Source organism: Heterodontus francisci, chromosome 23, assembly GCF_036365525.1.
Source record: "Heterodontus francisci isolate sHetFra1 chromosome 23, sHetFra1.hap1, whole genome shotgun sequence".
Taxonomy (NCBI): Eukaryota; Metazoa; Chordata; class Chondrichthyes; order Heterodontiformes; family Heterodontidae; genus Heterodontus; species Heterodontus francisci.
In genome coordinates this window covers 38,592,948-38,610,024 of record NC_090393.1, presented here as the reverse complement: position 1 = coordinate 38,610,024, position 17,077 = coordinate 38,592,948, and the positions used below count along the sequence as shown (strand labels likewise).

The 17,077-nt window shown below is 43.7% G+C and overlaps 2 protein-coding genes across 7 annotated transcripts in view; one reads left to right on the top strand and one right to left on the bottom strand.

Annotated features, from left to right (window-relative positions):
• The window catches only part of sdsl (serine dehydratase-like), a 72,762-nt gene extending 64,371 nt beyond the window's left edge, over nucleotides 1–8,391 (bottom strand). For all 3 annotated transcript variants that reach the window (XM_068055135.1, XM_068055136.1, XM_068055137.1), the window contains exons 1-2: nucleotides 8,025–8,391; nucleotides 239–322 (exon numbers count right to left, since the gene is read on the bottom strand). The gene's annotated coding sequence lies outside the window, so the exon portion shown is untranslated. The remainder of the gene's footprint in view (nucleotides 1–238; nucleotides 323–8,024) is intronic.
• tesca (tescalcin a) overlaps nucleotides 7,972–17,077 on the top strand; it is a 40,748-nt gene continuing 31,642 nt past the window's right edge. For 2 of the 4 annotated variants that reach the window (XM_068055146.1, XM_068055144.1), the window contains exons 1-4: nucleotides 7,972–8,272; nucleotides 9,989–10,058; nucleotides 10,171–10,251; nucleotides 10,788–10,927. In XM_068055146.1, the coding sequence (XP_067911247.1) occupies nucleotides 8,212–8,272; nucleotides 9,989–10,058; nucleotides 10,171–10,251; nucleotides 10,788–10,927 (352 nt within the window). In that variant the 5' untranslated portion in view covers nucleotides 7,972–8,211. The remainder of the gene's footprint in view (nucleotides 8,273–9,988; nucleotides 10,059–10,170; nucleotides 10,252–10,787; nucleotides 10,928–17,077) is intronic. The other 2 variants (XM_068055147.1, XM_068055145.1) reach the window with 2 other exon arrangements.

Here is a 17,077-nt window from a genome sequence, read left to right as displayed (position 1 = left end):
GATTAAATTCGAGCATGAGTCAGTATATAAGCCTTGATTTCAACATAGTAGGATTAAAGGAGGACAAGTGGCATCTTGCAGCTAAGGAAGACCAAGAGAATAAATTTCAGTGGAGCAATGATCATAGTAGTATTGAGAAAATAGATAGACAGAAGAAAAGTTATAATGATATAGAGATTGGATTGTGAAGATGAAAGAGGGAGCGTTTATCAATCAGAGAGCAAGCTTTATCTTGTACCTGGTAGATCAAGTCCAGAAGTCCCAGAGAGATATCAGAAGAGTCTCCAGACACAGGAGCAGTACTTGAGTCTTGGAAGAGTTTCTGAAGTTAAAAAAAAAGCAAGCTGGGGTGAAAAAGAAAATCACTTTCTGTGGAGGGAACAATAGCAATTAAGAATTCCACTTCAGATGAGAAGACATAGTGGAGCGGGAGGGATTTTCAACTTCAGCTGAAGTGGAAACTGCTGATAGCAGATTGGCCACTTGTCATAAACTTCCACCCCAGAAGTTCCTTTCTATTGACTTCACTGAAAATAAAATCTGACAGGGTGTATAATGGGAATTAATGTATAATGTACAATCCATTACTGGCAGTTTTCTGCGACCGACAAAGTAGAAATTTCTCCCCATTGAGGCCAACAACAGCAATAGATGAAGAGGGATTAGGAGTGGAATTACTAAAGCTAAAAATGGTAGCTTTGCTTAGACATTGGAATGACATGGAAGACTGTGTCTTTGAAGAGCTGGAAGAGAAATTTCAGCAGCCCATCAAAACCCGTTATCTACAGTACCGATGGTGATTTAGGAGAATAATTGATCACCATGAATATAACAGATTATGCCTGAACTTTCAAGATGGTGAATAATTTGAGAGTTAACACTATCTTCCATCTGGCAGCATCTGTGGAGAGAGAAGCAAAGTTAATGTTTCAGGTCAGCGACCTTTCATCCTGAAACGTTAACTCTGCTTCTCTCTCCACAGATGCTGCCAGGCCTGCTGAGTATTTCCAGCACTTTTTTGGTTTTATTTCAGATTTCCATCATCTACAGTATTTTGCTTTTGCTTTTCAATTGAGTTGCATTTATGAATTCTAAAAGTGGACTTGACAGTGGATGGCTCAAACTGACAAGAGCCCGGGTATAATTGGCAGAATTTTTATAAGAGATGGCACAATGGCAATTTCATCACAAACTTTACTTGGGAATGCGAACATTATATATATATATATATATAACAATTGTATAGCCTTCAAATAATTCTGGGTGATATTGTATACTGTAGTTTGCCTTTTATAGCCATACAAGTTGAAAATATAGTTGATAAAGTGCACTGCAGATTAGAAATCACATCAAATCGTCCCTGCAAACATACTTGAACTATATTAAGTAAAGCTTTTTTCCAGAATACATCCTCTTGCGTTTTTCAGTATGTTAGACAATAGAACTGGACACAGCTTTCTTCCTGATTGAGCAAAACAGTTCCGCCTATTTATCACACACCGGATATAATCGGCAGAATTTTTATGAGATGCCACTATTAATTCTAAATCGTTTTCGTTACTTTTTTCTATGGGTTACATAATTTCATTGTAAAAGAGTTTTTATGCCATCAGGCAAAATATTTTAATGCATATTAGAAAATGTATCATTTGGGGATTACACAGTGAAACAGCGTAATAAAAATCGAAGCATTGTGCCTATAATTCTTCACATAATGAATTCGCAAATCAACTGTGTCATTGTGGTTAGTGAACTGGTTTCACAGAAGGAGGGTTAAAAGTTTAAGCGGAATAAGAATTTAAGTTTTGTAGGCAGCTGATAAGACTCCAAGATACAGATCGAAGTGGCGTGTGAAGATAAAACCCCTGAACACTGAAATAAAAACAAGAAATGCTGGAACCATTCAGCTGGTCTGGCAGCATCTGTGAAAAGAGAAGTGACCCAACACTCATCCTGTCTGATATTCTGCATATTGGTTAACTTTTAAACAAATATCCTCCTGTAGTTGAGTTGTAATCTGATCACATGTTAAGTTTCTAAACAAAAGGTCTTGAATTTGCTGAAGGCACAGTAATTTTGGTTGTTGCCAAAAACTTGTTGACTATATATTATTGCAGTAAAATACATTTCACACCATCAGGGAAGGGGCAAAATCATCACTGCGTATTGTCACTTCTGAGTTCTGTTTGATTTCACACACAATACAAATGCCCAAAGGTTTTTCTCACAATGACATTCAAAGGGATCAAAGTTGAATACCTAGTTTTGTGTTACTTGTGGTGGTTACATCCGTAATAAAGTGACTCTAAAGCAAGATACATTTGTGTTTGAATTATATTAATTTATGTGCGAACTTTGCATGTGAACCCAATTGATATGCATACAAAGCACATTAAAATATATTGGCACATCAGGGTGTTGGCTTTGTTCTGTGTTAACTAAAAGTCTTACCTCATCTATTGTTCTTCAACCTGTACTGCAGCAATTGCAACAACAACAACTTGCACTTGTATACTGCCTTTAACATAACAAAACACACCAAGGGACTCCACAAGTAGGCACTGGATGGTCACCAAGCAGAAACGTTGTGGAAGTTTATGAAAATTGTGAGAAATGTAATAATATCAAAGGATTTAGGAAGGGCGTTCCAGGCTGCAAGGGAAATAATTTACTTGAGAGATGAGTAATAAGTAGGCAGAACTGCAGTCTTGCTGAGGAATATTTGATTCAACGAAAAAAATTTCTGTCTTTATTTTGAGGGTACAGATCACTATTATTTACCCCAATCCATACCCTGCAACTGCTCTTCCCTGGTCGCATACATAAGAATATAAGAAATAGGAACTGGAATAGGCCAGATGGGCCCTTCCAGCTTGCTGCACCATTCAATAAGGTTGTGGCTGATCTTCTACCTCAACTCCACCTTCCCACACTATCCCCATATCCCTTAATTCCCTAAGTACCCAAAAATCTATCAACATCAGTCTTGATATTCTCAAGGGCTCTGGGGTGGAGAATTCTAAAGATTCATAACCATTTGACTGAAGAAATTTATCTTTAGCCAAGTCCTAAATATATGTTTATTCTCCTTATTCTGAGACTGTGACCCCATATTCTCGATTCCCCAGCCAGGGGAAATATTATCTCAGCATTTACCTAGCCCCTTAAGAATTTTATGTTTCAATTAGATCACCTCTCATTCATCTAAACCTTTGGGAATATAGGCCTAGTCTGCTCAATCTCTCCTCATAGGACAATTCCTTAACCCAGGAACCAGTCCACTGAACTTTCATTGCACTTCCTCAAGGGCAAGTATTTCCTTCTTGACATAAGACCAACTGATTACAGAGAAGGCAGTTAGGCAACCTACTCCCAGGCCTCCTATGAGCAAGTCATAGAGATAATAATAACTAAATGCGATCGACTGGGAACAAATGTTTCTCTGACATTTCCTTCCTCCACTTTGGAATTTGAAGTAGTGGGGATTGGGGATAAAACAAACCTGTGTTTCCTGCGCTATGATATCATGCACTGCTGCAGCATTGCATTCTCCAGTTTAGCTAGCTTGCTCAAGGTACACGTTTTTTCTATGGGTCCATTCCACTGCATCACTGAGTTCCGATTTGGTTGGCTGTATGTCCAGCTCATCCATGACTGGTAGAGGCTGGGCTGCATTGAGGGCAGTCTCAGTGACAGCATTCTCCCTGGAGTACAGTTCTAGGTAGTGCTCAACCCAGCGGTCCATCTGTTTGCGTTGGTCAGTGATTATGTCCCCCGATTTAGATTTGAGGGGGGTGATCTTCTTGATGGTTGGCCCAAGAGCTCTCTTCATGCCATCATACATTCCTCTGATGTTTCCGGTGTCTGAGGCCAGCTGAATATGACTGCATAGGTGTTGCCAGTAGTCGTTTGCGCAACGCCTAGCTGTTCTTTGTGCAGTACTTCTGGCTGCTTTAAGTGCTGCGGATGTTAAATCGCTGGGGGCTTTCTTGTAGTTCAAAAGTGCAATGCGCTTAGCGGCTATGACAGGTTCCAGCTCTTCATTATGAGATTGAAACCAGTCTGCATTTCTCTTCGCACTTTTGCCGTAGGTGGTCAAAGCTGACTCATAGATGGCGTCTCTGATGTGGGCCCACTTGGTCTCAGCATCCCCTGTGGGAGTGTTTTGAAGGGCTGTTACAAGTGAATTTAGAAATTTTTGTAACAGCTGTGGGTGAGAAATTCTGCTCGTGTTGATGCGCGGGTGGCCCTTCTGCTTGGAATGATGCAACTTCTTTGGTCTGAGTCTAACCTTGCTGCACACCAGGGAGTGGTCGGTGTCGCAGTCCGCACTGTGGAAGCTGCGTGTGATTTGAACACTGTTTAAGGCGGCTCGCCTTGTGACAATGAGGTCTAGCTGGTGCCAACGACGTGATCTTGGGTGCCTCCATGAAACCTGGTGACAGGGTTTAGGGTGAAAGAACGAGTTGGTGATGCAGAGGTTATGATAGGTACACAACTCAAGCAGTCTCTGCCCGTTCTCATTCATCCTTCCAACGCCATAGCGCCCAAGGCAGGAGGGCCATGAGTCATGGTCGGCCCCAACCCTGGCATTAAAGTCCCCCAGCAGGAATAGGTGTTCGGTGTTGGGGATGCTGCTAATGATGTTATGGAGTTGTTCATAGAACTGGTCTTTAGCTTCAGGTGCGGAGCAGAGTGTTGGAGCATAGATGCTGAGTAGGTGTACTGGACCAGAGGTGGTGAGCAGTCGGATGGACAGTATGCGTTCCGAGCCATTTGAGGGAGGCTCTATCATGCTGAGCAAGGAGTTTCTGATGGCGAAGCCCACTCCATGCTGTCTTGGTTCTTCAGGATCCCTGCCCTGCCAGAAGAAGGTGTAGTCTTGCTCTGCTAGAGAGCCACTCGCGGGGAGGCGAGTCTCCTGAAGTGCTGCAATGTCCACATTGAATCTACTGAGCTCGTTGTTAATGATGGCGGTCTTCCGAGAATCGTTGATTTGTGTAAGGTCTTCCGACAGGCCAGGACACATAGTTCTGACGTTCCAGCTTGCAAAGCGAAGGGCTGGTACCTTCTTTCCCTAGCCAGCGGAAAAGCCCCTGGGAAGGACAGCATTACCCCTGAAATAATCAAGAGTGCCAAGCCTGCTATACTCTCAGCACTACATGAACTGCTATGCCTGTGCTGGGACGAGGGAGCAGTACCCCAGGACATGTGCGATGCCAACATCATCACCCTCTATAAAAACAAAGGTGACCGCGGTGACTGCAACAACTACCGTGGAATCTCCCTGCTCAGCATAGTGGGGAAAGTCTTTGCTCGAGTCGCTCTGAACAGGCTCCAGAAGCTGGCCGAGCGCGTCTACCCTGAGGCACAGTGTGGCTTTCGTGCAGAGAGATCGACTATTGACATGCTGTTCTCCCTTCGTCAGATACAGGAGAAATGCCGTGAACAACAGATGCCCCTCTACATTGCTTTCATTGATCTCACCAAAGCCTTTGACCTCGTCAGCAGACGTGGTCTCTTCAGACTACTAGAAAAGATCGGATGTCCACCAAAGCTACTAAGTATCATCACCTCATTCCATGACAATATGAAAGGCACAATTCAACATGGTGGCTCCTCATCAGAGCCCTTTCCTATCCTGAGTGGTGTGAAACAGGGCTGTGTTCTCGCACCCACACTTTTTGGGATTTTCTTCTCCCTGCTGCTTTCACATGCGTTCAAATCCTCTGAAGAAGGAATTTTCCTCCACACAAGATCAGGGGGCAGGTTGTTCAACCTTGCCCGTCTAAGAGCGAAGTCCAAAGTACGGAAAGTCCTCATCAGAGAACTCCTCTTTGCTGACGATGCTGCTTTAACATCTCACACTGAAGAATGCCTGCAGAGTCTCATCGACAGGTTTGCGTCTGCCTGCAATGAATTTGGCCTAACCATCAGCCTCAAGAAAACGAACATCATGGGGCAGGATGTCAGAAATGCTCCATCCATCAATATTGGCGACCACGCTCTGGAAGTGGTTCAAGAGTTCACCTACCTAGGCTCAACTATCACCAGTAACCTGTCTCTAGATGCAGAAATCAACAAGCGCATGGGTAAGGCTTCCACTGCTATGTCCAGACTGGCCAAGAGAGTGTGGGAAAATGGCGCACTGACACGGAACACAAAAGTCCGAGTGTATCAGGCCTGTGTCCTCAGTACCTTGCTCTACGGCAGCGAGGCCTGGACAACGTATGCCAGCCAAGAGCGACGTCTCAATTCATTCCATCTTCGCTGCCTTCGGAGAATACTTGGCATCAGGTGGCAGGACTATATCTCCAACACAGAAGTCCTTGAAGCGGCCAACACCCCCAGCTTATACACACTACTGAGTCAGCGGCGCTTGAGATGGCTTGGCCATGTGAGCCGCATGGAAGATGGCAGGATCCCCAAAGACACATTGTACAGCGAGCTCGCCACTGGTATCAGACCCACCGGCCGTCCATGTCTCCGTTATAAAGACGTCTGCAAACGTGACATGAAATCGTGTGACATTGATCACAAGTCGTGGGAGTCAGTTGCCAGCATTCGCCAGAGCTGGCGGGCAGCCATAAAGACAGGGCTAAATTGTGGCGAGTCGAAGAGACTTAGTAGTTGGCAGGAAAAAAGACAGAGGCGCAAGGGGAGAGCCAACTGTGCAACAGCCCCAACAAACAAATTTCTCTGCAGCACCTGTGGAAGAGCCTGTCACTCCAGAATTGGCCTTTATAGCCACTCCAGGCGCTGCTTCACAAACCACTGACCACCTCCAGGCGCGTATCCATTGTCTCTCGAGATAAGGAGGCCCAAAAGAATTCCACTGCAAGTTTAGCATCAGTGAGAAGACCTTTAGTTTTGCACCCACACTTGTGTAGTGTAAACTAGGAGTTCAGGCTCAAATTCACTCCCAAGCAAAGTGGAGCAAGACTCCATTTCACAGGAGTCTCCCACCCATCAGGTCAGACTCTGATTTAACATTCAGGCTGCATGCATACTATAAACTGATGGTATGAAGTAAAAGTATTTCACAGAGACTCTAGTTATACTGCAAACGCATCTGAAAAGTCAATCTATTTAAAAATATTTTCCACCATTCTATGCAAACACCTTCAATATATAAACCAATTAATCTCCCATACATTACTGGGTGGATATAAATCAAAGAAATCGATTAACTGAAAATGTAAACCCATGAAGAGGAAAGTATATAATTTAACTGCAAGCAAGTTGTAACTAGTCATTTGCTAGTGCAGAACTTGAGTATTGCTGAAAATAGAGACATGTTGTTGAAGCTTTTCATCTTGCACTCATCAGGACAATCCACAAGAATACAATGTAAGGGAAAACAACAACTTTATACTGTATGAGAAGAGAGTGCTGATTGGTTCGCAAGTGAACTCTGATTGGTTGAGGCATTGCAATTGGTAATGCACCAGTTTACAGCGACTGACAGTTAACTGCCAAGCTTTGTTTGAAATTTAAACCAGGCTGCTTAACTCTGATTGGTCAAGACATTGTCTTGAGGAATGAACAGTGAATGGCTGTCACTTACTTTGTTTAGCTGAAACAAGTGCAATGTTTGTACATGTTCTTTCTGTCTGCAAAGAACAGGGCCCTGTGTATTAATATATGTAACTTCCAGTTCGAGCAAATACGCCACACTGCGAGCCCCACTGATGACCTTAAATTGACTGATATTACGGAGGTGGAAGTAAGTGCTCTTGGTGATGGATAGGATAATGTGGTCAGAAGCTCAACTCAGGGTCAAATCGGATGTCGAATTAGCAGTTTTTATGTTCAATATAGTAAGTTAAAGATAAAAAAAGGAGCACACACCTCTGTTTCTCCTTATGGATTATTTTGAAGTCACCGCAGTGAAACAGAATATTTAAATATAATCAAAACAGGGGCAGGAAGTGTGAAGGCATTGCTTTTAAGAACGCTTGAGCAGTAGGACCCAGAAGAATCCTTCACAGGAACGATAGGGAAGTATCGAAAACAACACTTACCTATTCCAAAGTGACTGCAGTTGGGTTCCACATCACTATCGCGAAAGAACATCATTGCTACCGTCTCAGATCAGAGCTAGAACTGATTTAAAAAACGCGAAGCTAGCTTTGCTATTACTGGTCAGTTTTCTCACCAGAACTTGCGAGTTTTGAAAGCTGTGTATCTGCTGAAGTCAAGGAAGAAGTGATGGGATCTTCACCTTCACTGCCCGCCTGGGAAATTCGCAATCTTGTGAACACAACCGGCTGTGAGTACAGGCGCTTGTTCACAACTGAATTGTTAATTAGTTACATTTAAAAGTGAAAATGTCGAATAATGCAGGAGGCTCGTGAAGGTCACGCAATAAGAGGCTGGTTCCAAGTATATTTCCTAATACGGAAAGGATGAAAAACATTGGGCAACTCTACGTTTCCAGTTCCCTTTAATCGCAGTGTCTACTCTCAAGGGCTGATAATTAATATATTTGTTGCACTCAAATATATTTTGACAGTATTTAATTCCCTTGCCTCCACCGTTTCTGTCTCCTTTCTGGACAGTAATTTCAAACGTGCGAGGTGTTCTGTGGTATGTCAGCCAGTTGGCAGTTATTGACACGCGAGTCTCGCCAGTGTGTAGTGACCGGCTAACCGACCGTGGGGGGCTTCACAGCCGAGCTCACATTGCCAGGTCCTCACACATTCGCCCTCCTGCGCGGTAGGGATCGGGACATCTGGCTGATTTACTGCTCTCGAACTGAGGAATGCTGAGGTTTATTGTACCTCAGCTACTGCCTGGGTGACATCAAATGGCTGAGCACAAACTAGGGATCAAACCTAAAACCCCCCTGGTCTGTATGGCTCAGTCAGTCACTGGATAAAATCACACAACCATAGCAGTTCCTGGTATTTAGCTGCTTCCATTCAACGTGACTCTAAATGATGTGTTTATCAAACGTGTTGTACGATGTAACTGTAGCACATTTGCTGCATTCGATTAATTCCTCGTAGTATTACAATAAATTTACAAAATTCACAAGGCAGATAGTGTATATAATTCAAGTGCTACTTTTCTGTTTACTGTATTTCAACAAGCAAATCGTAAGCCTTGGGGACAATCCTACCCAACGTGGAACGAGTAGAGCACACATAATTACAGTGAGCGGCAGCATCAAGACCAACAGCTTCTACACTCAAAACTTACTGTGTCTGTTAAGTCAGTGAAACCCGAAACCGATTAAAAGGAGTTCCCGCCGCCAGCATTAGATAGTAATCAAATGATAACGCCACTATACAGTACTTCCTCTTTCTAGACTCAACAAACTTTTTCTGACTTATGTCTTCTTTGTCAATTTTTAAGGGAATAATAAAATGTAATTTACATTGCCTGAAAATCCTTCAAAATATAGCCAATTTTAGGTTTCATTATCTATTCCAATTGATAGCACATCAAAGTTGCTCCATAGTTGTTTAACCTCACCTTTCATTTAAATCCAAAGCAATCCGCCCCCAACAAACAACCATCACTTTAAAAAGACAAAAAATCCTCCCTGTAATTAAACTTCAGGAATATATAATTTGTCACCTTCATCCACCTTTAGATAAATATGAGGGTGTTATCAACATCATTAGGTTTCAGTCTGCTGGCAGGTTATAAAAGTGTGTAAAAAATACAGGAATGGAAATCACCCAGCTTTTATTTGATTTTACATGAACTAAGGCTCCTAAAGTTATGCAGTGAAATGTCATTTTATGAACATTTTAACACATTCATTTTAAATTGCTCTCTTAGTTATTTTAATGGCGATATTAACCTATGTAAAATAATAGATTAATTTTAATGTATGCTGTGGTTGTACTCCCAGTATGCACAATGAGCACTGATACAGAAAATCTCATGCAGTGTCTGAAACAATATGAAGAGTTTAGGATAGGATGTTCTCTTTAATGGATGTAAAATCTCACACTTGGAATTTCTTTCCTCTCAGTTACTTCAGAGCAAATTGAAATCCTCCATAAAAGGTTCTTGCACCTAACTGATGGGAAGGCTACAATGCGGTATTAGTATTGTTCTAGATATTGTGATTTCATGACAACATTTAGAGCAATTTTTTCCCCATGTTGGAGTATTTGCTTGTCTACATAAAATACTCATCATTTTATTTTACAGCAAAGATTGCTTTGATAACATACCGGATCTGGAGTGTAATCCTATTAAGTCAAGAATTGTCAATGCATTTTTTGATAGGAGGTAAGTCTTCAGTTCAGCTTTTTCAAATTAAACTATTTATAAATATCACATCTCTGATTGATTGCATAATAAAAAAAAACTGGCTGTTGATGGGTTAGTCCACTTTGCTTTCATCTGTGAAATCTGGTTACAACTGCAATTCAGACCAATGGAATGGAAGTCTCCTCACTCTAGTGGGTGCATCTGAGCAATCCTGCTGCTTCTGAGTAAATGTGGACATATAGTACAAAACTGTCCTCAAACTAGGAATCTTAGAGAGATCACAAGTATGGCTGGAGTGCAAAATGGAAATACCACAGCATGGAGCAGGAAGTATTTTTCTAGGTTGGGATTGAAGTCTCTTGATAGAGTTGGGCAAAGGGGGCCTACAATCTGCTGTACCTGATCTGGGAATAATGGGTGCTTAAAGTGGGAAAGTGTTCCATTTCCTAGAACAAAAATCACTCAACTCCAGCAGCATAAGATCAAAGTATTAAAAGTATTTCAATTCTTGTGATATAAAAATTTCATCCTAATTTCTATGTGTATTGTGCTAGAAACCTGGGGTTACAATCGAATGGAACAGTTGATGAAATCACATTTGAAAACTTCCTGACCACTTTATCATTTTTCCAACATATGGATGACAACCACACAAAAGAGGACTTGGAATACTACAAAACTGAAAAACTGCAATGTAAGGCACTAGTAATAATTATGCTATTTGTGCACTAGTAAATAATGAATTAAGCAATGTAATAAATATACAACTATAGGAACTAGATGGAATGAATTGAGACGTCGCTCTTGGCTGGCATACGTTGTCCAGGCCTCGCTGCCGTAGAGCAAGGTACTGAGGACACAGGCCTGATACACTCGGCCATGTGAGCCGCATGGAAGATGGCAGGATCCCCAAAGACACATTGTACAGCGAGCTCGCCACTGGTATCAGACCCACCGGCCGTCCATGTCTCCGTTATAAAGACGTCTGCAAACGTGACATGAAATCGTGTGACATTGATCACAAGTCGTGGGAGTCAGTTGCCAGCATTCGCCAGAGCTGGCGGGCAGCCATAAAGACAGGGCTAAATTGTGGCGAGTCGAAGAGACTTAGTAGTTGGCAGGAAAAAAGACAGAGGCGCAAGGGGAGAGCCAACTGTGCAACAGCCCCAACAAACAAATTTCTCTGCAGCACCTGTGGAAGAGCCTGTCACTCCAGAATTGGCCTTTATAGCCACTCCAGGCGCTGCTTCACAAACCACTGACCACCTCCAGGCGCGTATCCATTGTCTCTCGAGATAAGGAGGCCCAAAAGAATAGGAACTAGAAGCAAATGTTGCCTCATTGAACTAACATGGAAATCTGCAGTCGCCTTGAGCTGCTTGTTGCCTGTTGTAATCAGTGGCATTTCAATTTAGTGACGCAGAGCTGTCAACATGGAGATAACAGTAACTTGTGCTTATGAAACATGCCACACATTCAAAATGTAAAATATAGAGAGGACAAGTGAACAATACAGCCATCCATCCCATCTTCCAGACTCCAGAGTGGAGTGTTGTTGACCTTTTTTCTGCTTTACCCAGTTTCAGAACTATTAAGAAGTTATTTACTCACCATACCTCATTATACCCGGAGATACATTTTCTTTTATGCATCAATGTATTTTTAAAAATATTTTGTGATGTATGTTCCTCAATTAGGTGCATTTCTGAAGAGAGAAGGGATTGACGATATGGCTTAGTTTAGTTTAGTTTAGAGATACAGCACTGAAACAGGCCGTTCGGCCCACCAAGTCTGTGCCGACCATCAACCACCCATTTATACTAATCCTACACTAATTCCATATTCCTACCATATCCCCACCTGTCCCTATATTTCCCTACCACCTACCTATACTTGGGGCAATTTATAATGGCCAATTAACCTATCAACCAGCAAGTCTTTGGCATGTGGGAGGAAACCAGAGCACCCAGAGGAAACCCACGCAGACACAGGGAGAACTTGCAAACTCCACACAGGCAGTACGCAGAATTGAACCCGGGTCGCTGGAGCTGTGAGGCTGCGGTGCTAACCACTGCGCCACTGTGCCTCCCATACCACTGCGCCACTGTGCCGATATGGCTGAAAGGAAAGTAGGTGATTTATCAAAAAGGAATGGGCTTGTTGGGCCACTGGATCCTCCATCTGCCAAAAATTCCTCTGTTCCTATACTGAAAACATGACATTCTGCTTATTCTAAATTTAATGTTGTACTCCTCAGTAAAAATATTATCGCCATATAGAAAAAAGCAGTAACGTTCCTCTGTAATTCTTTTTTTAAGTTATTTATTTTAGTTGAGGGAAAGACTCTCTGTTTTTTTGCCTCATTCTTTCACCTCTGTGAAATATGTACCAACAGTGCCAGTGTGGCCCTCACCTCACTGCCCCCATCTCCACTCAGAACTGCCTACAAGGAGATGTAGAACTTTAGACCAAGGAGGACATTCATCTGAATATTAAAGAACAGACTGGCACCAACAGTTGAAACATTCAAAAAGAAATGGAGATATCCTTGACTGAACTGTTGGTGGCAGTCTATTCTTTAAATTAACATAAGTGGAAAAGATTTACTTGCTAAACTTATATTTAGCTTTCCTTAACTTATCGTCATGTTTGCTAGTTTTCTTCATCTGGTTCAATAAGGGTAGGCGGTGGCGTACTGGTATTATCACTGGACTAGTAACTCAGAGACCCAGGGTATTTCTCTGGGGACATGGGTTTGAATCCCACCACAGCAGAAGGTGGAATTTGAATTTAATTAATAAATATGGAATCAAGAGCTAGACTAATGATGGCCATAAAACCATTGTCGATTGTTGGAAAAACCCATCTGGTTCACGAATGTCCTTTAGGGAAGGAAATCTGCTGTCCTTACCTGGTCTGGCCTACATGTGACTCCAGACCCACAGCAATGTGGTTGACTCTTACATGCCCTCTGAAATGGCCTAGCAAGCCACTCAGTTGTACCTAACCGCTACGAAGTCAATAAAAAGGAATGAAACCGGATCGACATAGGCACCGGAAATGACAATGGCAAACCCAGCTCTGTCGACCCTGCAAAGTCCTCCTTACTAACATCTGGGGGCTTGTGCTAAAGTTGGGAGAGCTGTCCCACAGACTAGTCAAGCAACAGCCTGACATAGTCATACTCACGAAATCATACCTTACAGACAATGTCCCTGACACTACCATCACCATCCTTGGGTCTGTCTTGTCCCACCGGCAGGACAGACCCACCAGAGGTGGTGGCACAGTGGTATACAGTAGGGAGGGAGTTGCCCTGGGAGTCCTCAACATCGACTCTGGACCCCATGAAGTCTCATGGCATCAGGTCAAATATGGGCAAGGTAACCTCCTACTGATTGCCACCTACCGCCCTCCCTCAGCTGATGACTCAGTACTCCTCCATGTTCAACACCACTTTGAGGAAACACTGAGGGTGGCAAGGGCACAAAATGTACTCTGGGTGTGGGACTTCAATGTCCATCACCAAGAGTGGCTTGGACTACTGACTGAGCTGGCCGAGTCCTAAAGGACATAGCTGCTAGACTGAGTCTGTGGCAGGTGGTGTGGGGAACCAACACGAGGGAAAAACATACTTGACCTCGTCCTCACCAATCTGCCTGCTGCAGATGCTTCTGTCCATGACTGTATTGGTAGGAGTGACCACCGCAGAGTCCTTGTGGAGACAAAGTCCCGCCTTCACATTGAGGATACCGTCCGTCGTGTCGTGTGGCACTATCACCGTGCTAAATGGGATAGATTTCGAACAGATCTAGCAATGCAAAACTGGGCATCCATGAGGTGCTGTGGGCTACCAGCAGCAGCAGAATTGTACTCAACCACAGTCTGTAACCTCATGACCCGGCATATCCCCCACTCCACCATTACCATCAAGCCAGGAGACCAACCCTGGTGCAACGAAGAGTGCAGGAGGGCATGCCAGGAGCAGCACCAGGCATACCTCAAAATGAGGTGTCAACCTGGTGCAGCTACAACACAGGTCTATCTGCGTGCCAAACTGCGTAAGCAGCATGCGATAGACAGAGCTAAGCGATCCCATAACCAACGGATCAGATCTAAGCTCTGCAGTCCTGCCACATCCAGCCGTGAATGGTAGTGGACAATTAAACAACTAATTGGAGGAGGTGGCTCCACAAATATCCCCATCCTCAATGATGGGGGAGCCCAGCACATCAGTGCGTAAGATAGGCTGAAGCATTTGCAACAATCTTCAGCCAGAAGTGCCGAGTTGATGATCCAACTCAGCTCCTCCTGAAGTCCCCAGCATCACAGATGCCAGACTTCAGCCAATTCGATTCACTCCGCGTGATATCAAAAAACGACTGAAGGCACTGGATACTGCAAAAGCTATGGGCCCTAACAATATTCCGGCAATGGTACTGAAGATCTGTGCTCCAGAACTTGCCGCACCCCTAGCCAAGCTGTTCCAGTACAGCTACAACACTGGCATCTACCCTGCAACGTGGAAAATTCCCCAGGTATGCCCTGTACACAAAAAGCAGGACAAGTCCAACCCGGCCAATAACCGCCCCATCAGCCTGCTCTCAATCATCAGTAAAGTGATGGAAGGTATCATCAACAGTGCCATCAAGCGGAACTTGCTTAGCAATAACCTGCTCAGTGACGCTCAGTTTGGGTTCTGCCAGGGCCACTCAGCTCCTGACCTCATTACAACCTTGGTTCAAACATGGACAAAAGAGCTGAATTCAAGAGGTGAGGTGAGAGTGACTGCCCTTGACATCAAGGCAGCATTTGACCGAGTATGGCATCAAGGAGCCCTAGGAAAACTGAGATCAATGGGAATGAGGGGGAAAACCCTCTGCTGGCTGGAGTCATACCTAGCAAAAGGAAGATGGTTGTGGTTGTTGGAGGTCAATCATCTGAGCTCCAGGACATCACTGCAGGAGTTCCTCAGGGTAGTGTCCTAGGCCCAACCATCTTCAGCTGCTTCCTTCAATCATAAGGTCAGAAGTGGGGATGTTCGCTGATGATTGCACAATGTTCAGCACCATTCATGACTCCTCAGATACTGAAGCAGTCCGTGTAGAAATGCAGCAAGACCTGGACTATATCCAGGCTTGGGCTGATAAGTGGCAAGTAACATTCGTGCCACACAAGTGCCAGGCAATGACCATCTCCAACAAGAGAGAATCTAACCATCTCCCCTTGACATTCAACGGCATTACCATCGCTGAATCCCCCACTATCAACATCCTAGGGGCTACCATTGACCAGAAGCTGAACTGGAGTAGCCATATAAATACCATGGCTACAAGAGCAGGTCAGAGGCTAGGAATCCTGAGGCGAGTAACTCACCTCCTGACTCTCCAAAGCCTGTCCACCATCTACAAGGCACAAGTCAGGAGTGTGATGGAATACTCTCCACTTGCCTCGATGGGTGCAGCTCCAACAACACTCAAGAAGCTCGACACCATCCAGGACAAAGCAGCCCGCTTGATTGGCACCCCATCTACAAACATTCACTCCCTCCACCACCGACACACAGTGGCAGCAGTGTGTACCATCTACAAGATGCACTGCAGCAATGCACCAAGGCTCCTTAGACAGCACCTTCCAAACCCGCAACCTCTACCAACTGGAAGGACAAGGGCAGCAAATACATGGGAACACCACCACCTGCAAGTTCCCCTCCAAGTCACACACCATCCTGACTTGGAACTATATCGCCGTTCCTTCACTGACGCTGGGTCAAAATCCTGGAACTCCCTTCCTAACAGTTGGTGTACCTACCTCACATGGACTGCAGCAGTTCAAGAAGGCAGTTCACCACCACCTTCTCAAGGGCAATTCGGGATGGGTAATAAATGCTGGCCTGGCCAGTGACGCCCACATCCCATGAATGTATAAAAAAAAATCTGTCCATGGATTGCTTTCATGATTTTAAGAACTAGGACAGTGTCCCAGCAGCACATTCAAACAGTTAGCAAATTCCTATTTGAGAAGCTAAACCTATATAGAAATTCCATTATATATATTACCTATATAGAGAGACATCCAACGTTGATAGTGGCAAAGTCAAAGTAAGTTACATAATAACTTATGACAAGGACGACGATTTCACAAACTTATTACTTTTACTGGAGTACTATACTTTCTTTGTTTTTATCTTTCTTAAGCACTTTCGGAAAGGCAGCAAACATTACTTAGTACAATGGAACACAATAAAGAGAAATGATTCATACAATAGATGTGGCTTCAGGAACAGAATGAAAACCTTAGTGTAATATTACTGTTTCTGGGACTGAATTTACTTGTTATTTGGTGTATAATGCATATCAGGTGTGCCACTGCTGCTATATTCTGTTAATATAGAAAGGTAGAAACACACAACCACAAACATGTGAAACAATTGAAAAAAAGTTTGAAAATAGTTTGAGGTCCTCCCTTCTCTACAGGTTCTCTAATATACTCATCGCGCAAGAGCCATAACCAGCTTAGAAATCAACCTATATGACAGACAGATGCTTTATTCTGCACAATAGCTTGTGTCAATATTTTCTTTTTTTAATTCTTGGGATATGGGCGTTGCTGGCATTTATTGCCCATCCCTAGTTGCCCTTGGGAAGATGGTGTTGGTCTGCCTTCTTGAACCACTGCAGTCCATTTAATGAAGGGACTCCCACAGCGCTGCTAGGTATTGAGTTCAATGAGGAAGAAGTAATGGCCATATATGTCCAAATTAGGATGGTGGTGACTTGGAGGCGAACTTGGAGGTCTGATGCACCTGATGCCCCTATCCTTCTAGGTAGTAGAGGTCACCTAT